We start from the raw sequence: 27,941 nt of genomic DNA, 5'->3' as shown, positions 1-27,941 counted from the left end.
CAATTTTAACTAGCGTCGCGATCATCATCATATCCCTGTATGCAGAAAGCTGCCTCATCCATGCCAGCAATTATGGCTCTTTTAAATTTGTTGTGTGGCTTCTGGCCCCTACTAAAAACCACCGACTACAAAAGTTCCTTGGTCAAGTTTTGCTGCTACGGCCTACGAGCCACCAAGCCAATCCAAATTTGTCACGTCTCCAAGTTCATCTTTCTTGTACTGTCTGATGACAGATAGATCGTCTGCAATCTTAGTGAAAGTGCACTGTGATGTACCCAATCTTCATCTCTTACGACTCTCTTATTTCCAATGTCTGGCTTTTCCCGTTTCCTGCTGCAATATGATTAAGCACCTCATGTGAAAACGTTTCTATTTCTCCATCACTTGGACTTTGATTTTTTTTTTTTTTTTGTCATCACAGAGGGTATTTGGATCCATGGACTGGTAATACCGTACGACCCAACTAATCCCACTGCGTGACCAGGAGAGGCTGCCCAACATCACCGACCAAAGGTTATCCGAGGATTCGATCCCTGGACGTGACTCTCGCCCAACTGGACTACAACCACGGGACCGAACCCGAAGGGCCATCACTTGGACTTTGATTGTTTCAAGAGTGATTAGATGTGACTGTTGAAGATTCGGGATTATTATACATTTATACTATACATGAAATTACTCTTTACTTCATCATAATCTTGAGGATTTATCCCTAAGAATAGAATTTGTCTACTCAAATCTGTTTCACATTATGCCTAAAAACAAATATTTTATGCATAGAGACTTGTGTCTTGCGATCATAGAGAAAGGGAAATCAAATGGCAATGAACCAACCAAGATACATGATGTATAAGCAGTTCACAGGCTCAATTTATGTTTTTGAATCATGCCATTGCCATCTGTCATCAAACATCAAAACCAGAATGAGCAAATAGAAAATCACAATAGAGAACTCCATAGAAAACGTCAAAGCCAGAATGATTCCCGAGCGTCTTCTGCAAAATACTCATACCCAAGTCGAGAAAATACAAAGAAGATAAGATAAGCCATAAAAGGGAAAAAGGGATAGCGCCTATATAAATGGGGCTTTACCAAAGACATGTAACCCAAAAAACTGAAGCACAAGCACAGTAATGACTCCAAAAGAAAAGGAAAAAAAAAGTGAAGAAAGGTGAAAAGGAAAATCGGACCAAAATATAGGATAACACCAGTTAGGTATTATCCAACATATAACAGAAAGGAATACCATCATTCAATAGGCAAAGTAATACAGAAGATGCGTAGGCAGCATAACTGAAACTAAGCAACATGTCGTCTTTCAATAAGAATTTCCAGCATAACCAAAGACAGCTGCTGCAAAAACAAGCAAGAAAAGACAAAATGTATAATTCAATAGCGTAAATAGACCACACAACAGAAAATCTAAAGTAAACTAATCAATGTTTTAAAAGTAAGCAATAATAAGCATTCACTAATATTTTTTGCCCAGGATACTCTAGTTGCATGACTCAAAAACTCCCAAGTGGTTTAAACTTATGCCTTCTATCCCTTTGCAGCTTACAAAAAAAAAAGACCCATAACCCATCAAATGAATAGGCATACGAGTAGATAAAATAAGCCATAAAGGGCAGATGGAATAGTATTCAAACTACCGGGAGTTTGTGATTTAATCACCTACACTATCTGAGGCCAAAATATCCAGTCAATCATCTACTGGCTTCTTTTCTTTTTTTATTCTTTATCAGAGTATGAAACATGATATACATGCAAGCAGTTTTCAAGCTCAATTGATGTTTCTAATCATGCCATTTATCATCAGATATTAAAACCCAAATGAGAGAATAAAAAAAATTAGAATACAGAATTCCATATAAGTACTCTAAAGCCTTGAAGCATGACATAAACATGTACAAATAACTGGTGATCAATTTTATGCTATTTAGCTTCTATAGAAATAACTGGTAATCAATTCATTTTTGTCTTTCTATTTTTTAGTTTCAAAGTGCTTCAAAACAAAAACAAAGATTGTCTAGATCTCCCTTAAAACAGAACAAAATGAAGAGGCACATAGGAAAATTCCTAAGACCTTCAGCTTCTAACATGCAAAAACCAGAGTTAAACAAATTAAAAAAACAGCAATCTACACCATCGGGACTCAGTAGGAAGCAAGAATCCATAAATCGTGGTCTACAGCTACTATATGCAAACTCATGTACAGGGACAATATTCACAAATAATTTGGGATTAAGTCATAATTGATATCAAATAACAGATGAATCAGTTATATGCAGCAAGCAAGCATAGAACTCAAAAGAATCTAATCTACAAGAACGGGGGAAAAAGAAACACTAAAGAAATAATACTCATCTGAAAGCGTTGCTCCTCAAAAATCTTTCTCCACCGCAGGAAAAGAAAGCAATTCTCTTCACATGAACCTTTCTGCCCTTTCTCTCTCCCCCTCTCTGTTTTGAATTTTTGGAAGGTTAGAATACAATTGCAAGCTTTATGTAGAGGCTACTGGGTGTCAGTAAATGGCTAATTTTCACTGATGAGTGTCATCCGAATACCAATGATAAACTCAAACGGGTTGGTTTGGATGGATTAGTCATCATAAATTGGTAAATTGGGTTGAATAGAATATCACTCGGGAAAAGTTGAAATCTAATTGAGAGGTGTCTGTAGACAGTTGACATGGATAGTAAGTCAGTAATGTAGACAATAGTGAGGGTCAAAAATATTACAGAATTTTAATTCCCAGAAAAAAGGAGATAGGCAAGCACAATGGGCTCCTCTGGCACTGAAGATGGTGGCATTAATAGTAATACATAAAGCACTTTCATTGGAACCAAATTTTCAATCTAAGAATCAAGAATGCAAATATAAAGTTGATGTTGTTTGGATCAAAAGAGTTCATTTTTATGAGTTTAGACTATTGGAAGTACTTCATAGGTCAACTAACGATTTTCGTATACCTCTTTGTGAATTCTTGGCCTACTGATACGGATATGAAATGTTTGCAAGGGTACAAAAGTGCTTTCGATATGCTATTCCATTCCCTTGTGTCTTTAGGAAATAAGCGTGCCCAGGGAAGTGGATAGGTTTACAAGAAGATAAGATAACCAAAGGGATAATAGGATAGCATCCAAAAAGGGTCTTTAACTAAGACATGTAACCCAAGAAAGGAGCACGAACAGAATAATGATTCCAATAAAAGAATTGAAGAAAGATGAAAAGGAATATCAGACTAGACAAGAAATGATGGATAGAAAGGCCCATTCCTCTGGGCTGACAGCCAACTAAAAGTTTCATCCTAGAGAAATGACTCTCAGAAGCTATATCAAAGAAACTATGACAATGTTCAATGGTCTACATGAACTCCACAAAGAAATGCTAAATTGATTCGAAGAAATCGTAAGAAGACAACCTCCAAATGAACCTTGGTGCAACATGCTTTCTTGTAATTCTTCAGGATTTCTAGAATCTGAGATTCACTTTCTAATGACACCTTTTGGATCTCCAATTTATTTCTCCAGAACACTACTTATTCAACAAAAGATTTGTTGACTATCTCCCAAACTTGTAACAAACCCACAAATAAGTTCCAGGTAACTCGCCTATATTAATTTCAATTCCCTAACACAATATCAGAATCCAACAAAATGAAAATAACATCACTCCTCCTATCACCATCTAAATATTCAATTTAAATCCTTCAAGGCAACGTCCGTACTACAAGAGTCAAACTTTAACTTGCAAAGGGATAAAACTCTGCACAGTTCCACAAGGTACTTACTAAGCTTGGTATACTCTGGCTACCCCTTGCCTTAAACCTTGTAGACTGGTCAAAAACAACCTCCAAACGAACCATTCTATCATATGCTTTTTAGAAATTCCTCTGGATTTCCAGAACATAAGTTTCAAAGTTATTAACGTTATTTCTTTTCCCACACTAGTGCACAACTCATCTACCAAAAAATCTGTTCTCAATATTCAAAAATTATAACAAACTGACAGATGAATTTCAAGTCACTCAACTACATCAGACAGAATACAACAAAATCTCAGAATCTAATAAGACATAATACATAGTTCATTGTGTCACCATCTGAATACATAAACTCTAAAGTACGACGTTAGAAAGAGTCCTATATTTGCCAGCAATGGAACTAAACTCGGCACAAATGTAAGAATTTCACACTAAACTTAGTATGTTCTTGTTATTTTTTGCCATCAACCTCATAGAATGGTGAAAACCAACCCATAAACCTTGGTGCAATATGCTTTCTTGTAATTCTTGGGATTTATAGGACCTAAAATTCAGTTTCTAGTTCACCTTTTTTCTTTCTCCAAACGTGCCACTTATCTGCCATTGAAGTCATTGACAACAATCCAGACTTTTTTCAAACTCAAATAGATTCCAAGTAACTCACATAGATTAATTAGAATCCAACCAAAATCTCAGAATCCAAAACTATGCCCATATACTCTGTTCCACCTGGCACCCATTTAAATACTCAAATAAAGTGCTAAACTGCAACTTCATTACATGAGAGTCCTATATTTGCCTGCAAAGGGCAAAACATTGCACAATTCACCTAATTCTGGACAAAACCCATCCAAATGAACACTGTTGCAATATGCTTTCTAGTAATTCTTGGGATTCATAGAACCTAAGTTTCAGTTTCTCTAAAAAAAAATGTTTCAGTTTCTAATTGACCATTTTCTTTTCTCCAAAGGACCACTTATCAACCATTAAAGTATTTGAAACATTCAAAATTTTTAACAAACTCAAATAGATTCCAAGCAACGGACCTACATTAATTATAATCAGACAAAATCTCTAAATCCGAAGCACATATACTTTATTCCACCTGTCATGCATTTGAATAATCAAATCAAATGCCAAAAATGACAAAGAGCAATGGCATTAAATAAAAGTCCTATAATTTCCAGCAAAGGACAAAATTCTGGACAACTCACCTAAAATGAACCTTGCTACAATGTGCTATGCTATCTTGTAAATCTGGTTCTAGAAGTTCACTTTCAGATTCTAAAAACCAATTTTCTTTTCTTTGCTTATTGCACCACAATACTTCTTGCCTACCACAAAATCATTGGTAATACGGCAGATTTTAACAAACCCACAGATAAATTCCAAGTAACTCACCTAGATTAGATAGAATCCAAAAAGACGCAATACTAAGTTCCTTGTGTTGCTATCTGGGCATTCAATTTAAATCCCAAAACGCAACGTCCTTGAATATAAGTCCTCCCAAATTGCCTGCGAAGGAACCAAACTCTGCAGAAAGCCAACAAACTATGAACTAGACTTGGTATGTTCTGGTCACTCTTTGCCTTGAGCCTTGTAGAATGGTAAAAAAACCTCCAAATGAATTATGCTGCAATATGCTTAGTAGTAATCTTGGGATTTCTCGAAGCTAAGTTTCTTTACTAAATAACCTTTTTTCTTTCCTCTATTTAATTAACAAGAACACTACTAATTGATCATCAATACAGCAAATATTTAACAACCAACAAATAAATTTCAAGCCGCTAACCTAGATTAGAAAGAATCCCAAAAGATGCAATACTTAGTTCCTCATATTACCATATGGACCAATCAATCTAAATCTAGAAGTGAAATGTCCTTGTATATGAGTCCTCCAAATGCTTGCAAATGAACCAACCAGCAAACTTCCAACTGAACTTTGTATGTTCTGGTTAATCTTTGCCTTAAGCCTTGCAGATACTTAGTTCCTCATGTTACCATATGGACCAATCAATCTAAATCCAGAAGTGAAATGTCCTTTTATATGAGTCCTTTAAATGCTTGCAAATGAACCAAACTCTGCACAATATCCAACTGAACTTTGTATGTTCTGGTTACTCTTTGCCTTAAGCCTTGCAGAATGGAGAAAAAACAACCTTAAAATTGCCTTACTGCAATATTCTTACATGTAGATTTAGAATTTCCCAAACCTAAGTTTCTGTTTTAAATAACCTTTCTTTTTTTCTCCATTTATTTAACTAGAACACTAGTAATCAACTGTAAAATTCATTGGCAATACTCCAGTTATTTAATAACCCACAAATAAATTCCCAAAAACTCACCTCGACCAACGAAGACCAACAAGATACAACATAAACTTTGCTCTTCCTGTCACCATTTGTATATTCAATTGATACCTAAGTCTGCACGACACCAGTAAACTTCTAATTAAACTTGGTATGTTGTAGTTACTCTTTGCCTTAAGCCTTGTACAAAGGTTAAAAAGCAACTACAAATGAACCTTGCTGTAATATGCTTGCTTGTAATCCTTGGGATTTCTGAACCTAAGTTTCTGCTCTACATGACCTTTTTTCTTTTCTCCATTCAACCGGAACACCAGTAATCTATCATAGTATTCAATGACAATACGCCAAACTTTAACAACCTAGAAATAAATTCCAAGCAGCTCACCTAAATTAATTAGAATCCAACAGCACACGAACATACTTTGTTCCTCCTATCACCATTTGAGTATTCAACTGATACTCTAAAGTGCAATGTCCTTACTCAAGAGTCCTATATGTACCTGCAAAGGGCAAAACTCCGCACAATTCAAACTTCTAATCATCCTTGTCTATATACCATTTTTCTGATTCTAAATACCATTTCTTTTTTTGTCCATCTATTTCAATTCAATACTACTTCTACCATGAAATTACTGACAATACTCGAAAATTGTAACAAACCAGTAGATAAATCCTAAGTAACTCACCTAAACTAAGCAGAATTCAAAAGATGCGATATTCAGTTCCTTGTGTCACCATCTGGCCAATCAATTAAATTAGACTGAATCCAAAAGATGCGATATTTAGTTCCTTGTGTCACCATCAGGCCAATCAATTAAATCCCAAAGTGCAATATCCTTGTTTATGACTCCTCTAAATGCCTACAAAGGAACTAACTCTGCACAATTAACACAGCAAACTTCTAACTAAACATGGAAAGTTCTGGTTACCTTAAGCCTTGTAGAATTCTAAAAAATGTTTCCAAATGAACCTTGTGGCAATACTTGTAATTCTTGGGATTGCTCAAACATATTTTCTTTTCTCCACTTATTTAACCAGAACACTACTAATTGATTATAAAATTCATAGGCAATACTTCAAATATCTAACAACTCATAAATAAATTCCAAGTAATCAATTAGTTTGCAACAAGATGCACATACACTTTGTTCCTCCCAAAGTGCAACGTCCTTACATACGAGTCCTATATATACCAGCAAGGGATATAAAGTCTAAAAAATTTCAAACTTAGTGTGTTCTTGCTACTCTTTGCCATTAACCTTATAGAATCGTAAAAACCAACCTATAAACCTTGGTGCAACATGCTTTCTTGTAATTCTTGGGATTTCCAGAACCTAAGTTTCGGTTTCTAATTAACCTTTTATCTTTTCTCCAAAAGCACCACTTATTAAAGTCATTGACAACATTCCAGATTTTTTACAAACCCAAATAGATTCCTAGGAACTCACTGAAATTAATTAGAATCCAAACAAAATCACAAAATCCAATACAATGTGCATATACTCTGTTCCACCCACCACCCATCATTTAAATACTCAAATCAAACGTCAAGTTGCAACTTCATTACATGAGAGTCCTATATTTGCCTGCAAAGGACAAAAATCTGCACAATTCATCTAAATCATGACAAAACAACCTCCAAATGAACCTTGGTGCAATATGCTCTCTAGTAATTCTTGTGATTTGTAGAACCTAAGTTTCAATTTCTAATTGACCCCTTTCTTTTCTACAAAACACTACTTATCTACCATTAAAATCATTGACAATATTCCAGATTTTTAACAAACTCAGATAGATTCCAAGCAACTGACCTAGATTAATTATAATCAGGCAAAATCTCAAAATCCAACTTGCATAGACATTATTCCACCTATCACCCATTTGAATACTCAAATCGAATGCCAAAGTGCAACATCATTAAATAAAAGTCCTATAATTGCCTACAAAGGACAAAACTCTGGCCAATTTACCGAACTTCTCACTAAGCATAATATGTTTTGTTTACTTATTGCCTTAAACACTGTAGAATGATCAAAAACAACCTTTAAAATGGACCTCACAACACTGTTCTTTCTTGTAAATTTGGTTCTAGAAGGTCACTTTCAGATTCTAAGTACCAATTTTCTTATCTCCATTTATTGCACCTGCATACTTCTTGCCTACCACAAAATCATTGGTAATACTCCAGATTTAACAAAGCCACAGAAAAATCCAAGTAACTCACCTAAATTTAGATATGCAATACTTAGTTCCTTGTGTCACCATCTGGACATTCAATTTAAATCCTAAAGTGCAACATCCATGTATATAAGTCCTCTAAATTGCCTGCAAAGGAACCAAACTCTGCAGAACACCCGCAAACTACAAACTAAACTTGATATGTTCGGGTTACTCTTTGCCCTGAGCCCTGTAGAATGGCAGAAACACAACCTCCAAATAAACTTTGCCGAGATATACTCAATTGTAATCTTGGGATTTCTCAAAACTAAGTTTCATTCCCAAATAACCTTTTTTTTTCCTTTTCTCTATTTATTTAACCAGAACAGTACTAATTGATCATGAATTTCATTTGCGATGCTCCAGATATTTACCAACCCACTAACAAATTTCAAGCCACAAACCTAAATTAGAACGAATTCCAAAAGATGCAATACTTAGTTCCCCATGTTACCTTATGGAAAATCAATCTAAATCCTGAAGTGAAATGTCCTTGTATACAAGTCCTCTAAATGCCAGCGAAGGAACCAAACTCTGCACAACACCAACAAACTTCTAACTGAACTTTGTTTTTTCTAGTTACTCTTTGCCTTAAGAATTGTAGAATGGTGAAGAAACAACCTCCAAAATGCTTTACTGTAATATTCTTACTTGTAAATAATGGAATTTCTCAAACCCATGTTTCTGTTTTACCTAACATTTCTTCTTTTCTCCATTTATCTAACCGGAATAGAAGCAATCCATTGTAAAATTCGTTGGCAATACTCCAAATATTTGATAACCCAAAAATAAATTCCCTGTAACTCATTTCAACCAATTAAGACTAACAAGATGCAACCTAAACTTTCCTCTTCGTGTCACAGTTTGAATGTTCAATTGATACCTAAAATGCAATGTCTTCACATAAAAGTCCTATATACACCTGCAAAGGGCAAAATTCTAGACAATTCTAAATAGTACTTATCTCAATATCATTTTTTTGGATTCTAAAAATCATTTTTACATTCTCCATTTATTTCACCACAATTATACTTGTCTACTATAAAATTAATGACAATACTCAATATACCTAAGAAACACACAGATAAATCCCAAGTAACTCACCTAAATCAGATGGAATCCAAAAGATACAGCCCTTAGTTACTTGTGTCACCATGTAAACATTCAATTTAATCCTAAAGTGCAATGTCCTTGTTTATGAGTTCTCTAAATGCCCACAAAGTAATCAAAGTCTGCACGACACCAGCAAACTTCTAATTAAACTTGGTATGTTGTAGTTACTCTTTGCCTTAAGCCTTGTACAAAGGTTAAAAAGCAACTACAAATGAACCTTGCTGTAATATGCTTGCTTGTAATCCTTGGGATTTCTGAACCTAAGTTTCTGCTCTACATGACCTTTTTTCTTTTCTCCATTTGTCAACCGGAACACCAGTAATCTGTCATAATATTCAATGGCAATACGCCAAACTTTAACAACCTAGAAATAAATTCCAAGCAGCTCACCTAAATTAATTAGAATCCAACAGCACGCGCACATACTTTGTTCCTCCTATCACCATTTGAGTATTCAACTGATACTCTAAAGTGTAATGTCTTTACACAAAAGTCCTATATATACACCTGCAAAGGGCAAAACTCGGCACAATTCTTAATAATCCTTGTCTATATACTATTTTTCAAGTTCTAAATACCATTTCTTTTTGCTTCAGCAATTTCACCTCAATACTACGAGTACCATGAAATTACTGACAATACTCGAAATTTGTAACAAACCAATAGAGAAATCCCAAGTAACTCACCTAAATTAGACAGAATCCAAAAGATGCGACACTCAGTTCCTCGTGTCACATCTGGACCTTCAATCAGATCCCAAAGTGCAACATCCTTGTTTACCAGTCCTCTAAACGCCTGCAAAGGAACCAAACTCTGCAAAAAACAGCAAACTTCTAACTGAACTTGGAATGTTCTGGTTATCTAAGTCTTATAGAATGCTAAAAGAGGTCCAAATGAACCTTGTGGCAATACACTTGGGAAATTCTTGGGATTTCTCGAACTTATGTTTCTGTTCTAAATAACCTTTTTTTTTCCTGTTCTCCACATATTTAACAAGAGCACTACTAATCAGCATAAAATTCATAGGCGATATTCCAAATAATTCACAATCCACAAATCAATTTCAAGAAACTCAATCACTTTGCAACAAGATGCATATATACGTTGCTCCCCCTGTCACCACTTGAATATTCAATTCATACATCAAAGTGCAAAATCCTTATATGAGAGTCCTACATATGCTAGCAGAGAGTATGACTCTACCCAATTCACCTAACTTCTTACTAACCTTTGCATGTTTTCCGTACTCTTTGCCTTAAACCTTGTCGAATAATCGAGAACAACCTCTAAATGAAACTTAGTGCGATATGCTTTCTTGTAAATGTCTGGAATTTCTAAAAAGCTCACTTTCAGTTCCTAATTAACCTTTTTCTTTTCTATATTTATTTCACCACAGTACTACTTATTTACAATAAAATCTATTGATAACATTTTAAGCTTGTAACAGACCCATAAAATAGAATTGGAGTAACTCATCTAGATTTGATAGAACCAAATAGATCTAAGAATCCAAAAAGATGTAACTTTAGTCCCTCATATCATATTCAATTTAAATCCTAAATTACAATACCCTTACATAAGAAGCATACAAAGGCCTAAGCAGTTGACGAATGAAGTCTTTCCAAGAGTTTAAACACATAGGAATGAATTCTTTAGACCCAAACAACATCAAAAACAAAATTGCATTCTAGATTCTCAGAATTGAAACTTTAGTTCTAATGAAAGCCTTCAGTTCTCTACCCATGGCACCCACAGGAATGCTAGAGGAGTTAATTGCATACGTATTTTCTCTTTTCTGAAAATTAAAATCCTGCCCTTTTTTGTCCATCACTACCCTAAGCATCACCCAATGCTTTCCATTAAGTTCATTAGTCTCCATTAAAAATCTACAGCCATTTCTACATTAGAATCAAAATTTTCTAATGCGATTTAGGATTATCTCTGTTGGGTTTCAATCTCTAATGATAAGCAGCATAGATAAAAAATATAACTGAGCTCAAAGGACTGATTGTGCAGTTTTGTTTCGTTCTTCAGTCTCAAAATGTCTAAAATCATCAGAAGTATTAGTCAGAGATTTTAATGTAGGCAACAAGTAAATCATTCACTTAAGAATTTTGGCCACAAATAGTGTACTTGCATGACTCAAAAACTCCATATGGTACCATCTATCCCTTTTTGGCTTACAAAAAAAGAACCCATTCCCTATTGAAAATGAGTAGATAAAATAAGCCATATAGGGCCAACGACACGTCATTTAAACCATAAGAGGTCTTCAGTCATGCAATGACACTATTTGAGGCAAAAAAAGTTTAGGAAATAATGACTTGTAGCCTACTTTAAGCACTTTGACTAATATTTCTATTGATTTTAATCATTTTCAAATTGAAGTCTGAAATAAACTGCACAATCAGTCACAACGTACTCCACATATATTTTTGAATTATGCCAATACCATATGAGAACGAAACCCAGTGGAGAGAATCGAAAATCACGCTAGAAAATTTGAAATCTAACTGTGAGGTGGTTGTAGAGAGTTGATATAGACTAATGAACCTACTGGGACTAAGTCAGAAATGCTTGCAGTAATGAGGGGCCAAAAAATTGCAGGATTTTAAATCCCAGAAAAAAAGGAGATAGGCATGCGCAATTGGCTGCTCTAGCACTGAAGATGGTGCCATGGATAGTAATAAATAAATGGCTTTCATTAGAACCAGATTTTCAATCTAAGAATTAAGGAAGCAAATTTGTGATTGATGTTATTTGGGTCCAAAGAGTTCATTTTATGTGTTTAGACTATTCGAAGGACATCATGGGTCAACTAACACTTTTTGTATACCACTTTGTGAAATGCTATTCTACTCCATTGCATCTTTGGCAATTACTCATACTCCATGAACTGGACAAGAGGATAAGATAAGCAATAAAAGGGAAAATGGATAGCACCTAAAATGGGGGCTTTGCCTAAGACATGTAACCCATAGACAGAAGCACGAGCAGAGTAATAATTCCAACAAAAAAATTGAAGAATGGTGAAAAGGAAAATCAGACCAAATGACAGGAAATCATAAATGGAAAGGCCCATCCCTCTTGGGTGACAGGAAGCTGAAATTTCCTCCTAGCAAAATGACTTTCAGAAGCTATATCAAAGAAAGTATGACAATATATTTTCTAACCCTTGTAACTTACAAAAGAGTACCTGTAGCTCAAAATGAAGGCTGATGGAATATAAAGAAACCAAAAGTGGGTCATGTGCATTCTCACGAGCGAAAAATCAAAGCCTAATGAGGGAAAGCAACAATTTATTGCCATTCAACAACAAAAGAAACTATCAGCAATCAATTCTAAGTCTTTAGTAACTGAGACAAGTCTGTTTTCTTTTTCTTTCTTTGTTTTTTTTTTTTTGAGAATTTCCATCTAAGCATCAACATCAGTTAGGTACCATCCAAAATATAACAAAAAGGAATACCATCATTCAATAGGCAAATTACTACAGAACATGCCTAGGCAGCATAACTGAAACTAAGCTACATGTCTTTCAATAAGTACTTCTTGCATAACCAAAGACAGCTGATGCAAAAACAAGCAAGAAAAGATAAATTGCATAATTCAACAATGTAAACAGACCACGCAACAGAAAATCTAAAGTAAACTAATCAAAGTGCTAAAAGTGAGCAATAAGTATTCACTAGTATTTTTTGCCCTGGATAATCTAGTTGCGTGACTCAAAAACTCCATATGGTTTAGACATATATCTTCTATCCCTTTGCGGCTTACAAAAAAAAGGACCCATAACCCATCAAATGAATAGGGATACGAGCAGATAAAATAAGCCACAAAGGACAGATGGAATAGTATTCAAACTACTGGGAGTTTGTGATTCAATCACCTATATTATCTGAGGCCAAAATATCTAGTCAATCATCTACTGGCTTCTTTTTCTTTTTCTTTTTCTTTTTTTTCTTTATCAGAGCAGGTTTCAAGCATGATATAAACATGTGCAAAGAACTGGTGATCAATTTAACGCCATTTAACTTCTATAGAAATAACTGGCATCCAATTGCTTTTTGTCTTTCTTTTTTGATTTTCAAAGTGCTTCAACATAAAACAAAGAATGTCTAAATCTCCCTTAAAACAGAACCCATGCACAGGGACAAGTTCACAAATAATTTGGCTTTAAGTCATAATTGAATGCAAATAACAGATAAATCGGTTATATGCAGCAAGAAAGCAGGGAACTTGAAGAAGATTATGCAACAAGAAAGCACGAAACCTGAAGAATCTCATCCCCAAGAAGGGGGGAAAACAAAGAAACAGTAAAGAAATAATACTCATCTGAAAGCGTTTCTCCTCAAAAATCTTTCTTCATTGCTGGAAAAGTAAGCGATCCTCTAAGCAAAAATTGAATTCATCCCCCAATTTTCTGATTTCCCTGCCCACTCTCTCCCCCTCTCTTTGTTTGGAATTTTTGGAAAGTGAGAAGACAAGCGCGAGCCTTATATATAGGCTGCTGGGTGCCGCCAACGCTAGTGTGGTCCGAATACCAACGGTAAACTCAAACGGATAGATTTGTTACTTGTAATTTGCAAATGACAGACGGGTTTGGTTCCGAATTTCATTTGTCTAACCGGGCTGGAGCACTCATTATGGGCCTCAGATTTTATTTTCTTAAAAGAAGTAGTGTATGTCATCCCAAAAAAAAAAAAGTGACAAAATACAAAGTGAACAATCTATTTCCTAAATTTTTCAATGCTTCTTAACATAATACAAATAAACACTCAGTAGAAGTGACTTAGATACATTGTGGTTAAGGCATACCCAATGTGTGCGCTACTAATAAAAAGATATTAAAAATGATTAGTATTATTTTTATTGAAAAATAGTAATTTAAATAATTATACTGTTGTAGTATTTTAAAAAAATGGTAGTTTTTTGTAAGTTGAGTGGTAGTTAATTCAATAAATCTGAAACGGTTGTAAGGAGGTGAATAGTTAAAATGATGTAATTTTCTTTAGAATTAAGGGTAAATTAGGCAATACATTAAATGACACAATTTGTTTATATCGAACCCCTCCCTCCCAATTTATATATAGTAAGATATTTGTCCTTACATTTTTTTTTTCTTTCTAAAAGTGACCTAGGTGCATTTGTATCAAAATCATTTAATTTCATTGGGGCATAATCTATTCTTTTATTGTACTATGTCATGTGCCAGAATCCAATTTAATTTGTAATTGTTAGGTTGATTGTATTGTATGAGGAAAAGTTGACAAGTAAAATTGACCTACTAGTTAGTTAAATAGTGGCAATCATTGGCACTTAAACTCACAAGGTGTTAATAAGTGTTATCCAATATCAAAATATCAAAAAGAAAAAGAATGAAAAAAAAATACTTCAACAAGTGACTCTATTTGCAATGTTATGTTAAAAAATTACTGCAGCGCCCTTTTATGATGTAATATATGTACTAAAAAGATGAGTATGAAAATAAAAGGTATTTGAAATAATGTTTTTCTAACAGGTGCCCATTAAACACTCATTAACACACTTAAATTTTGCTCAATCTACCATATATGCACACACATACCACCCTCCCTGTTATTTATATGATTTTCCTAATTAATCTTACCTTTCAAAAAATTTAACATCTAAAGTACAGCTTAACAAGTGTCAAACCCATTAGACAACTCTATTGAAAAACGTATTTGTGATGCAAGCACAAACATTATTTAAAATAATCACTTATCCAAATGCAATACTTGATACATGTTTCCTAATATATTATTGAACGCTTAATACTTTCTTATAAGAAACCTCTCGAGAAAATTTTAAATAATTAGAAAAGTAAGTGTTTTTTATATGATATAGATATAGGTATAGATATTTTTTCGGTCCTTCACAATATATAGACATAAGTGTAAATTCACTAACCAAGTAAAGCAATCCACAACATCAACTATCAATTCACAAAAAACATCGTTTAGACTCCCCTGTGGTAGAAAATGGATTAGCAAACTCATAGAAAAAATCATCCAGACTCATAGAAAAAATCATCCAGTCTTATTTTTTTGTCTTTTTTTTCTTTTCCCTAATTGGAGCATTCTAGTCGCTAGGATCATTCCCATCTTCTTCTTATTGAGGTGATCGATTTTGATATTCTAAACATGCATGAGTACAAATAGTCATGAAGTGCATATGACCATTAATCAAATATCAATATTTAAAACAACTCTTCTTTGTTTTGTCCTTTCTATCGAATTCTACAGTATATATCCACGTTTACACAAGGGTAAAAAATCTCAGCGGCCACTAAACAACTTAATCAGTAAACTCGTGACCATTTAGTCGATAATTACTCTTAATTTGTAAAATTAGCAGTTAATCGGTGAAATAGGATCGTGTAATTGTTGAACAAAATTACCCCGTACTTTGCCACGTGTACAACTAATTTCACAGATTAAGAGCAATTATCGACTAAATGGTCACGGATTTTCTGATTAAGTTGTTTAGTAGCCAATTACTGACGAAAAATAATTTGATGGCCAAAACATGATCTGACCAATAGTTTAGTGGTTGCTTAGGCTTTTTGCCCTTCACACAACCATAACCCGATAACAAAAGTACCAGCCACAACTCAATACCATAGGTAACAAAACTTTTCAGGTAATTTATATCGCAAATCGGTCTTAAGACTTTGAAAATTAACATTGACTTTATATATGATGCTTAAAACGAGAGTCTGTTTAACCAATTAATTGGTGGCTATTAGACTTAGCTCCACCATTGGCATTTGAGGCATAGCAATAAATTGGCTTCCAAGGGCTTCCTTCGAAGATGTGAAGAAGGTGCAGGAAGGTAATAGATATAAGTGATACTATATTAATACGAGAGAGTTTATTAAATACGAGAGAGATTTGCCAAAAAAAAAAAAAAGTTGTTTGTGCACGCATTTAGATGATGAGTTGAGTCTAATGAGTATCCCGAATAAATATAGCTAAGCGGTGTTTAGTGATCACTCATGATTTGTCTTGTCTAGGGCACTCAATTATCATTTTAAAGGGGCCAAATATTTATTTTATGGAAAAAGGTAAAGTTTTAATATCAGGAGACCATACAACAAATCGTAGCTTATGGGTTTATATGTTAAGTTGTGTGTATCAATGAGCCAATTGGACACATTAAAAAAAAATCCAGTAGGGTCTCGCCAATACTTCTATGTAGGAAGAAGTTAAACCAATTAATTATAATGTTGAGCAATCGGTACGCCAGAATATTGCCCCATTTGGCAAGTGAATTTTTTGGGTGTTTGTCTAAAACTTTACTGTAGTTTACTGTAAAAGTTTTTAAAAAATTTTTTAAAGTGTGTAAATTTTTGAATATTTTGAAGTGTATAGTTTAAAAATTTTGAAAAGTTTTTTGAGATTACTGTAGTTAAAATTTTTAAAAAACTTGTAGCAAATAAACTGGGCAAAAAACTTATCTGCCAAACAAGGTTGTTTAGATTCTTAGTTACGATCACCATCATATTCTTGATTTTATGGTCGATCTTCAAGGAAGTCTAGTACGTGGTATTAACCTCTCTTTTTAATGGCGAAGGCCTGCTTACTTTCGTTTTTGGGTCCGTGCTAATTAAGATAATTTTCAATTTTCATTTTATCCACATCTGGATAGCGTTTTGAAAATTGGATTGGATTGATCGGTTTGATTGGGCAAACCACAAATTAGCCTTGATTCTGATGTGATTCATATTTTGGGTTGACTAGACCTAAAAATCGATCAAAACCGTATGAACCATGCGAGCCAAAAACAAACTGTAGTTTTATACTTTGTCAATTAAATTGAAAAGGAAGAGAAAAAAAAAGAATAGCTTTTTTTTGAACCCTAAAGATTAATTACTAAAATTTATCTTTAAAGGTCCAAGTTCATTTGAAATGTCAAATGATGTCTTAAATTAGTCAATGGAATGTCTTACTTTGTACACCTATATTTATATATTTCATTCTTTTCAAACAAAAAAATTATTGAACTTGGATTGTATCAGTCAGATTGTCTGAACCACAACCCGAACACTTCAATGATTCACTTACCCGTTTGACTTGTAAAACATTGCATAGGGACGTTATCCTACAAGCTCTTCACGAAATAATTTTCCATTGGAAAAGGAAAAACAGAATTGGTCTTGATTAATGTTACGTGTCATACACAATGGACAAAGTAGGTGCCGAGCGGGCAAGGTGCATGAAGAAATGAAAGTTTGGATGAAATCATGGCATTTGAGTGGCCTTAAGTTACAGGCAAACAAATCCTCCGAGAGCAATGCGTGTAACCAAACGAAGCAAAGCACATTTGGAAAGTAAGTTGAACCACGACAATCCAGCTTCCTGTGAGCCTCAAATTCTCATCTCAAAATTTGTTAGGAACACTACCGGTGCTAAAGCTCATCCTCACCTCCATGGATGTATATATTTATAAGTAGCATCAAATAAGGTTTAAAGTACATGTACGGTTTACGTACAGTTAGCAATCAATATAAACATTTGACCGTAAATTATTCAGAAGTGATGAGTACTACATTTTGCATCACTTTATTCTCTTCATGGCTACTCCTGGCATCCATTGTAGGCGCCCAATCAAGACCTTTAGATGTCAGAAGCTTTGGTGCAAAGGGAGATGGAGTTTCCGATATCAGCCAGGTAAATAAATTTACACGCGAGAGATCGACAAAATTTTAATTCTGTTATCCTATCCAAAGTGTGCATTATCATTTGCATGTCATTCTGATCAACTGATGTTTCTCAGGCATTATTGAGTGCTTGGAAAGCAGCCTGTAATTCTCCAAAACCAAGCACGATTGTGATTCCCAGAGGCACATTTGGATTACTTCAAGCATCCCTTGAAGGTCCTTGCAAGGCCCCCATCGAACTTCAGGTACAAGGCACTCTCAAAGCTCCACAAAATCCTAACCTAATCAAGGATGGTGAATGGGTGACCATCCAGTACTTGGACCATTTTACACTCTCAGGCTCCGGTACCTTTGATGGCCAAGGAGCCAGAGCTTGGGCCCAAAATGATTGTGCCAAAGCCTCCGATTGTAGCAAACTTCCAAATGTAAGCCTCTTAATGCACCAATTATATACGAGTAAAACACAATTTTCACGCACCAGTTCTAATTGGATTCTAGATCAGAGGCCAAGTTACTCATTTAATTAAAACAGTATTAGTACCTCGCACCAGTTGATTCTTTATTGTGCTTGTGGCTTGGAGTTTGCAGAATTTTAGCTTCAACTTCCTCAACAATTCCATTATCAGCGGCATAACTTCTCTGAATAGCAAATTATTTCACATGAATGTTCTGGGATGCAACAATGTGACGCTTTCACGCCTTACAATCACTGCTCCAGGAACTAGTCTGAATACTGATGGAATCCACGTGGGGCGTTCCAGCGGAGTAAACATAACAGACTCAACCATAGGAACAGGGGACGACTGCGTCTCACTTGGAGATGGATCCAAGCAAGTTAGCATAACCAATGTCGTATGTGGACCTGGACATGGGATTAGCATAGGAAGTCTTGGAAGGTACAAAAATGAAGAACCTGTTGTGGGAGTCTTTGTTCGAAATTGCACTCTCATCAACACGTTAACCGGTGTTAGGGTGAAATCCTGGCCTTCAGCCACTACTGGTGCTGCAACAGATGTGCATTTTGATGATATTACTATGCGAAACGTTACAAGTCCTATTGTCATTGATCAGGAGTATTGCCCTAACAACCAATGCACACTTGGCGTAAGTCTCAGAAATACTAATCACAATCCCATTGGATCCAACTATGTTAAGTTTTATCTGTGAAATCAATTTCTTTTGTGCTTTTTCTTGATCTGCTTCTCCTTTGCAGGCACCTTCACGGGTTAAGATCAGTAAAGTGAGCTTTAATCACATCAGGGGTACTTCGGCATCTGCACTTGCTGTGAAGCTTGTTTGCAGCAAGACTTTCCCATGCGAAGGTGTGGAGATTGGTGACATAGATTTGGCGTACCATGGAAGCCTAGGCAATATCACAACGAACTGTGCTAATGTGCAGCCAACCTTCATGGGCAGACAAAACCCACCAATTTGTGCCAAGAATAACGCTGCCCAATCTTCTTGAATTCACCACCTCAAAAACTCAGCATGGACAGACTTTTTTTTTTCCCCTTCTTTTTTAATTTTCCTAGACAATTCGATTTTGGTTGGTTGGTAGAATTTTGTACTGGAGTTTGCCAACAACACCAACTCCCTCCTTGCATAAGCATCATGTATGGTTGACAGGTAGTTGGTTTTACAACTCTGCAAGAGAAGTGGAGAATAATAGTAAAATTTATGAAATTTATACTGAAGTTGTGATAATCTTACTCGTGCAATTTGGTGTTTACTGGCTTCTTAGAGATGATTACGAATTCAGGGCAACTAAAAACAAAACTAGAATATTTACTGTGGAAGGGGTGAATAGAGCATATACGACATTATCATGTTTCATGTGAAAGAGCTTTAGAATGATCTGGAGTCAAATATAAATTAAATTTCGAATTGAGTCTTGTTATTTTTGAAGGCATTCAAGAAACAATTATGTTCGATGAATCTATACTCTATATAAAAAAAAATTATGAGTCTTGATACTTTTCAAAATAAGCAAAATGTTGCCTTGGTTCTTGCCATATCCGAATATCCTTGATCTTATAAGTATGTTTATTGTCTTTCAATTAATTGTGTCAATACTTACAAAGATTGAAATTCTCCTTACAAAGATGAAATTTAACTTGTAATGGTTATTAAAATAACATGCTCCCAATTAAAACTTATTGCTTACATTACACTCCATCTTGAGTTATATTTCGTGTCAAAGTTTCTTATTCATTACCAATATCTCTAATAAAAATTGTACTTTTGGGACAAAGAAGTTCTTTTTATTTGTGCTTAAAATTTGAGAAGAGAAAAAAAAAAGTTATCTCTACCAATGAACAACTATAGCCAGAAACAATCAGATATAGTGGATTACTTGTATCTTGTCATTAACAGACATTACATTCAAAAGAATGCATATAGCTCATATTCAAAGAATATACATCTATTCAAGTTAAAACGAAAAGCACGCATACAACACCTATGCAAAGAATTACTTTCTCTCGGTATAAAAATTCAGGTCACTAAGTCCAAAGAAAAACAAAAAGTGTTCATCTACTTTCATATTCACATAGTTAACCCATAACTGAAATATTACAACTTGTTTGTCATATATTTTTCAATTTGAATAGGGCTTAGGCATGGTTGGTGTATGAATTTGCTGGGAGGGTAGTCGGGAAGGGTTTAGTGGGTGGCACAACAAAACAAATAATATGGAATGATAAAAATCCAATAAGCCAATTCCTTTATAGAAAATGACCTTTCATAGATTAATGTTACAGATTAAGCCCTTGATCTAAACTCTATTGTTTGACGTGCATATGCATATCTCTCACTTAACAGTATTGCTTTGTAGACAGAAAAATCATAATGTAATTATTAAGCATAATAATATTATGAGTGTACAATAACTTGTGCAAAAAAATAATAAAAAATGACAGTATCAAATTGTGCCATAGAATTGAAATTATCAATAATCTGAAAAACAACAAAAGAAAAATAGTTTGGAGAATGTTAGATCTATTACTTCATATTTAAATAATTTTTTTTGAAAAAATTTGGTTAAAGAAAATGAAAAATAAAGAGTAGTGTATCATAAAGTTGGCAATGAAAATTTCATATGGCTAAAATATATTTCATTTTGAGATAATATAATCACAAGTAGATGGTTTAGGAAAGAACAAATTAAGTTACCAACAACTCAGGGTACTCATATATTCAACAAATCATTGGCTAAACACCACAAGCTTGTCTTTTCTTTTTTTTTTTTTGCAGATGAGATTATTTTTTATCACTTTGTGATTGTGCACAAATTAAGATATATCACTGTGCCCTCTGGGAATTATTAGAATATCTCGCAAGTATATCTTCCCAGATTATTTTTTTTCAGATGAGATTATCATTTATCACTTTGTGGTTATACACAAATTAAGATATATTACTGTGCCCTCTGAGAATTATTGGAATGTCCAATCAATTATGATCAAGGATGTACACAAATTAAGATGTATCACTGTGCCCTCTATGAATTATTGGAATATCCAATCAGTTTTGGTCAAGGATTTAGATAAATCTACCTAAAATCAACCAATAACCCAACTAGACTCACCATAAATACAAGTATAATGACACCAACAGTGTGGAGTAAAACTTGTCTCAGTTCTTAAACCTTTTCTAACCCAATATTTCTGTAACGATACTGCTGCATCCAGTCTGAGCAACAAAAATTGGGAAAAACATCATGAAAAGAGAAAATAGCATGCTGGCCGGAGAGTTGGATTTCTGGTATTGGCAATGCCTTCCCTCAACCGGCAGGTAGCCCGTTGCACAAGGAGATCATGGAAATCATTCATTGAAAAACAATAAAGTTTCTGGAGGTTAATTTGGACGAAAATAAAGAACGAGATTTGATTAGTGTTTGTGAATTGGTGAATAACTTTGATAGCTTTTTGATATCAATCTTCATCAGATGCAATATATGTGATTAGTGTTGCCTGACGTTTCAAAATTTAAGCAATGTCTACGTTATATGTATAAACCAGGGAAAAATATTGCTTTAACAACTTTTCTATTGGGAACAAGAACATGTTCATGTTTTCACTTAAAATGAGAGTATGTGGACTCGTGCAAATTCTGAAAAAGAAAAAAAGAAATTGTTAAATCACATTTTATATGACATAGTTACCTTTTTTTTATATAAAATGACATAGTTACCTTGAATCTTGATTCTTTGTGTATTTGTATTGCATGACCATCTGTTGTGATTCTCAAAAGGTTATATTACACTAGCCTTTCGCGAAGTTTGTCAAATTAAATAAAACGCTGCCCCTAGTTTTTTGAGGTTATACACTCTTTATTTCTTGATATATAAGCATTTTCACTTTGAGATAATGATAGCATAAAGGACATACACTTTTTTTTGAGGAAAAAAATGGAATTTGATAGCATAAAGTATATACACTTCAACCACCCAAAATTATCCTTGTGAAATTTTATAGATCCAAATGGGATATTGTTTTCAAAATCGAATTAATTATATGGAAAAAATCAAAATAAAGGAGAAGAACTTGACAATCTTGAATAGGGAAGTCATTGTAGTTCTTCAAAATCACTACAAGGGATGGCTTCGTATTATGACAAACCTCAAAAGTATATGTATGTAGGCCAATATAAATCTTTTCTAAAATCAAACATATTCTCTTTCAAAGAATTTGATTCCAAGTAACTCAATTTGGATAATTTTGGAATCCTATTAATGCAATAATCCTTTTAGTTTAGCGCATTGTTAATCATTTTCCTGTGAAGAAATATAAGCTCCGAAGATTTTGAATTCCTATTCAAAGTTGCAAACCATTGACTATTAGGAGATTCACCCACGTTGGAAAAATCCGTCCGGTCTCTATTACTCGTCAGCTTAATTAACCATTTTTAGCTAATACAAGATGAACGGCAGCAACTTGGTGGACATTTTGGCCAGATTAGGAGTTCCAGAAAGGATAGATGTTTGGAGGGAGAAAGGGCAGATAGGTAACCGAAATAAGAGCCACAACTATACCACAACATTCGAGCTTCTTACAAACCACAAACATAAATTTTGGTAACTAATGGTGCCAAACTCCTTATCACCACTATAAAAAGGCAACAAATGCAATTTAGATTACGCTATTCAGATAAAGTAAACACAAATAGTGGGAAAGAACAAAGAAAAAAAGAAAAACAAAAGATGGCAGGAGCATTTGGCATCACATTGTTGTGTTCATGGCTGTTCTTTACATGCATTGTCCAGGCCCAAACTGGACCTATTGATGTCACTCAACTTGGCGCAAAACCTGATGGCAGTGCTGACATGAGTCAGGTAATTAATCTTAATCTTAATGCAGAAGCTACATGCATCGAAATCGAGTTGGTTGATTGATCAATTCACCAGAATTTGAAGAAAAGTTCGTGATTTGTTGAAAGCATTGTCCCCATTGAAATAAACAATTGGGCTCTACAAGATTTGCCATTGTTGCAGGTTTTGGCGGATGCTTGGAAACAAGCATGTAATTCTACAACAGCAACTACAATTTTGATTCCAAAGGGCACATTTTTATTAAAAGAAGCGAGCCTTGTAGGCCCTTGCAAAGCACCCGTTGAGGTTCAAATACAAGGCACCATCAAAGCACCTGAAGATCCCGCACAAATAAGCAAGGATAAGGAATGGATGACAATTATGTACGTTGACCAATTGACACTCACCGGAGGTGGTACCTTGGATGGCCAAGGAGCCAAAGCTTGGACCCAAAATGAATGTCGTGTGAAAACCGAATGCAGCAAACTTCCAAATGTGAGCCAGCTTTTATAACATTGAATACATACCTATGAATGTTTTGCCAACGATACACGAGTTCAATTAGTAATCTGATTGTTGTGCTTTTTTTTAACTTGAAATTGCAGACTTTGAGCGTGAATTTCGTCAACAATACTGTCATCCGCGACCTAACTTCTTTGAACAGCAAACTGTTTCACGTGAATCTTTTCGGATGCAACAATATAACATTCCAACACTTCACAATCACAGCACCTGGGGACAGTCCCAACACTGATGGTATTCACATTGGACATTCCACTGGAGTTGTCATCACAGATTCAAACATAGGAACCGGGGACGATTGCATCTCAATTGGTGATGGTGCCAAACAAGTTAACATAAGCAAAGTGACATGTGGACCTGGCCATGGAATCAGCGTTGGAAGTCTTGGAAGGTATGACAATGAACTACCTGTTGAGGGTATCTTTGTTACCGACTGCACCATCTCCGGTACTTTAAATGGTGTAAGAGTAAAGAGTTGGCCAGCTGCTAAAAGCGGTAGTGCCACCAATATGCACTTTGAAGGTATTATCATGCAAAATGTCAGCAATCCAGTGATCATTGATCAAGAATATTGCCCAAACAACCAGTGCACAAACACTGTAAGTTAAAAAACATGCATGCTAAGACAATCAAATTCTAAAGTATATTTCTTTTCGACCTAATTTTTTTTTCTCCTCATTGTTTTGATTTACAGGCCCCATCAAGTGTTAAGATTGCTCAGGTCAGCTTCAAGAACATCACTGGCACTTCAGCAACACCAGCTGTTGTGACTCTTCTTTGCAGTAAGAGTATCCCATGCGAGGGTGTAGAGGTTGCTGACATTGACTTGGCATACAATGGCAATCAAGGGAATGTGTCAAGCAATTGTGCCAATGTAAAGCCAGCTCTGAGTGGCAAGCTGAACCCTCCAATTTGTGCCAATGCCACCATTCCTGCTCAGGCTGCTTAAATTTCTGCAAGCATAGGAACAAGCTCGAAATTTTTTTCTCCTTCTTTTTTCTTTCACCTTTTTTGACAAATAGATTTTAGGTCTTATTATTTTTTGAATCCATTCAAGAAGTAATTCTATTAGATGAATCCATACTCTGTATGAAAATATCATTAGTTTTGATACTTTTAAAGACAAATAAAATATTGTCTCAATTTTGCCATATCATAATACCCTTCATCTTATAATTATGTTTGTTGTTTTTCAATTAATTGTATCAATAGTAACAAAGATGAAATTCTCCTTTACAAAGATGAAATTTAACTTGTAGTGGTCATTAAATTACAACACTCCCAACTAAAACTTTTTATCTATATTACACTTCATCATTAGTTATGTTACATGTCAAACTTTCTTGCTTATTGTCATTATCCCTAATGAAAAAGTACTTTTGGGAAAAAGAACTTTTTGCTTGTGCTTTGAGTTGGAGTGTACTTAAAATTAAAGAAAAAGAATAGAGAAAAAGAGAGAAAACCAACTATCTCTGCCAATGAAGTTTCAACTAATGACAATAAACCACTGTAGTAAAAAAAAATCAGATATATAGGATTACTTGCACCCATTGCTAATAAACACTACACCCAAAAGAATGCATATAGCTCATGTTCAAACAATACATCTACTCAAGTTAAAAACCATTGCATCTTACTTCATATTAAGCAACTTTATTGCTATACTAATGAACTTTTTATTTTCTATCCTCTCATCGTTCCCCATATCTTTTCTGTCCCCAACTACTAGTCTAAAGATTCGACCTGAAGCCTTCCCCTAATCATTGGGTCAACATCAGTCGTTGCAACATTATCGAACTTTTTCTCATGTAATAAGAAATAATAACAATGATAAGCATGCATACAACTTCTACCCAAAGAATTACTTTCCTTTGGCAAAAAAATTCTGGTCACTAGTCCAAAGAAAAACATAGTATTTGTTCATCTACTTTCATATGTACAAAGTTAACCCAATAATTGAACTCTCACAACTTGTTTGTCATTTACTATCAAGTTGAGCAACACACAGGTATGGTTGGTAAATGAGTTTGGTGGGAGAGAAGTGGAGAAGGATTAAGCGGGCGGCGCAGTGTAACAAATACATGGAATGACACAAAGTCAATAAGCAAATTCCTTTTTACAAATGACGTTCTATAGATTAATGATACAAATTAAGCCATTGATATAAACTCCATTGTTATTCCCGCCCTTTCATGTGCACATTCATTTTTCCCACTAATAGTATTACTTTGAAGATAGAAATATCAAAGTGTAATTATTAATCATAATAATATTATGAGTGCACAATAACATGGGTAAAAAATGACAGTGTCATAGATTTGGAGTTATAAATAATCTAAAAATCGTAAAAAGAAAAAATAGCATGAAGAATGTTAGATATGGCACTTCAAACTCAAATAAAGCTTTCAAAAAGAAAATTGGTCGAAGAAAATGAAAAATATAGAAATAATGTCTCATAAAGTTGACAATGTAAATTTAATATACATACATACATATATATATATATAACATGTTACATTTTGAGATAATATTATCTTATTATCTTAATCAGATGGATTAGGAATGAACTAATTACTTTAGCAACAATTCAGGAATACCTATATACACAACAGATCGTTGGCTAAAAAAACAATAAGCATGCCCTTTTTAGGTCTTGAAAATAAAATTAGCACCATACAAACAAACTCACATGTCTATTTACCCAGAATTTTTTTCCTTTTTGCAGATGAGATTACTAGTCTTAGTGATTGTACACAAATTAAGATATATTACTGTGCCCTTAGGTAATTATTGGAATGTTTTTTTATTTTGGTCCAGGATTTAGATAAAGCTGCCTAAAATCGACCAATAACCTAGCTGCACTCATCATAAATACAAGTATAATGACACCAACGGCATGGAGTAAAACTTGTCTCAGTTCTAAAACCTTTTCTAACCCAATACTTCTGTAACGATAATGCTGTTTCCAATTCCAATTTGAGCATAAAAAATTGGGATAAATATTAAGAAAAGAGAAAATAGCATGTCGGATGGGGAGTTGGATTTCTGGTACGGATAACGAGCAATTTTCAAAAACAATATTGAAAAAAAAAACAAAAATGGGACTCCGCCATATCTATTTCTTCTTCTAGCATCCTTGCACATAATTTTTTAACCAAAATATGCGACAACACATTAATTTTTTTAACATTCCAGTCCCTCGGGACTGAAATGCAAAATGCCAATGTTTTTTTTTTTCAAGTATAGCTGCACATGACTTTGAATCTTTTTTTTTGAATTGTTAGTGTAGTCTCAATTGAGTTTTTTTAGCACATCCTAGGCCTCATACCAGTGTAACCAGACTACTTGTTTTCCCATCATTTAACACCATGCAATCTTTTCAATAGTTTGGCAAACAAACTATCTTCTTAAAATAACATTTTACTTATTGGCAGAATCTCAATTGTTTTTCAGATTTCTCAAGCAACACATATACTTGACTTTCTTCAAACTCATACAACAAATCTCTCTCCAATAGATCCAAAAGCTTGTCCCCAGCTAGGTTCATATTTTTTTAATGATATGTACTATTAAGCAGTGAACAGATATATTTCATATAATTCTCCTATGAACCGCAAACGATAGTAATGATTTTACACATATACGAAAATTTTTGCAATGACAAGTATAAATTACAAGTGAAGTACTTCAAATTATCAATTGTTTTTCCCTTTGGACACCAAAAGCATAGAATGCTTTAAATTTTCTTTTTCTTCTTTGGATAAGAATCATAATCATTCCAAGTGTAACTGCACTCAAAAATTTTTTTAAAAAAAACTATCAGCGTGTAACCACACATGATATATGCAGCTACACTATTCGTAATTTTTTATTTGACATTTTGCATTCTATTCCCTAGGGACTAGAATGTAAAAAAAATAATATGTCACCGCACATGTGTTGGTTTAAAAAAATTTAAGAAAAAAAGAAAATTTAGCCAGTCGCCATACACGAGATATGCGGTCCTTATGTACAGCGATGCTACAA

At 34.3% G+C, this 27,941-nt stretch overlaps 2 protein-coding genes and 1 long non-coding RNA gene across 3 annotated transcripts; 2 read left to right on the top strand and 1 right to left on the bottom strand.

Moving 5' to 3' along the window:
* Positions 1-978: 978 nt before the first annotated feature.
* On the bottom strand, positions 979-14,026 carry LOC113710400 (uncharacterized). The gene is made up of 2 exons (XR_003452862.2): positions 10,092-14,026; positions 979-2,462 (listed from the first exon to the last, which is right to left on the bottom strand). It is a non-coding gene; the product is annotated as an uncharacterized lncRNA (long non-coding RNA).
* A 3,720-nt stretch (positions 14,027-17,746) lies between these two features.
* LOC113710649 (exopolygalacturonase) lies at positions 17,747-19,772 on the top strand. Its single transcript, XM_072066388.1, has 4 exons — positions 17,747-18,095; positions 18,202-18,510; positions 18,674-19,189; positions 19,299-19,772. Exons 1-4 carry the CDS (start codon positions 17,901-17,903, stop codon positions 19,548-19,550), a joined length of 1,272 nt encoding a protein of 423 aa, XP_071922489.1. The 5' UTR covers positions 17,747-17,900; the 3' UTR covers positions 19,551-19,772.
* Positions 19,773-23,248: 3,476 nt separating this feature from the next.
* On the top strand, positions 23,249-25,026 carry LOC113710650 (polygalacturonase-like). The gene is made up of 4 exons (XM_027233766.2): positions 23,249-23,417; positions 23,577-23,888; positions 23,999-24,514; positions 24,610-25,026. Exons 1-4 carry the CDS (start codon positions 23,286-23,288, stop codon positions 24,862-24,864), a joined length of 1,215 nt encoding a protein of 404 aa, XP_027089567.1. The 5' UTR covers positions 23,249-23,285; the 3' UTR covers positions 24,865-25,026.
* Positions 25,027-27,941: the final 2,915 nt, after the last annotated feature.

The sequence above is a fragment of the Coffea arabica genome, chromosome 9e (assembly GCF_036785885.1).
Source record: "Coffea arabica cultivar ET-39 chromosome 9e, Coffea Arabica ET-39 HiFi, whole genome shotgun sequence".
In the NCBI taxonomy this organism is placed as follows: domain Eukaryota; kingdom Viridiplantae; phylum Streptophyta; class Magnoliopsida; order Gentianales; family Rubiaceae; genus Coffea; species Coffea arabica.
Note: the sequence above shows the minus strand (reverse complement) of the source record. Positions and strands in the feature narration are given on the sequence as shown.

Coding starts and splice junctions, on each gene's coding strand:
- LOC113710649 (XM_072066388.1), top strand. CDS start 17,901: ATGTACGGTTTACGTACAGTTAGCAATCAATATAAACATTTGACCGTA. Junction 18,511..18,673: donor ATTGTAGCAAACTTCCAAAT/GTAAGCCTCTTA, acceptor TGGAGTTTGCAG/AATTTTAGCTTCAACTTCCT. Junction 19,190..19,298: donor ACAACCAATGCACACTTGGC/GTAAGTCTCAGA, acceptor TCTCCTTTGCAG/GCACCTTCACGGGTTAAGAT.
- LOC113710650 (XM_027233766.2), top strand. CDS start 23,286: ATGGCAGGAGCATTTGGCATCACATTGTTGTGTTCATGGCTGTTCTTT. Junction 23,418..23,576: donor GCAGTGCTGACATGAGTCAG/GTAATTAATCTT, acceptor CCATTGTTGCAG/GTTTTGGCGGATGCTTGGAA. Junction 24,515..24,609: donor ACAACCAGTGCACAAACACT/GTAAGTTAAAAA, acceptor TTTGATTTACAG/GCCCCATCAAGTGTTAAGAT.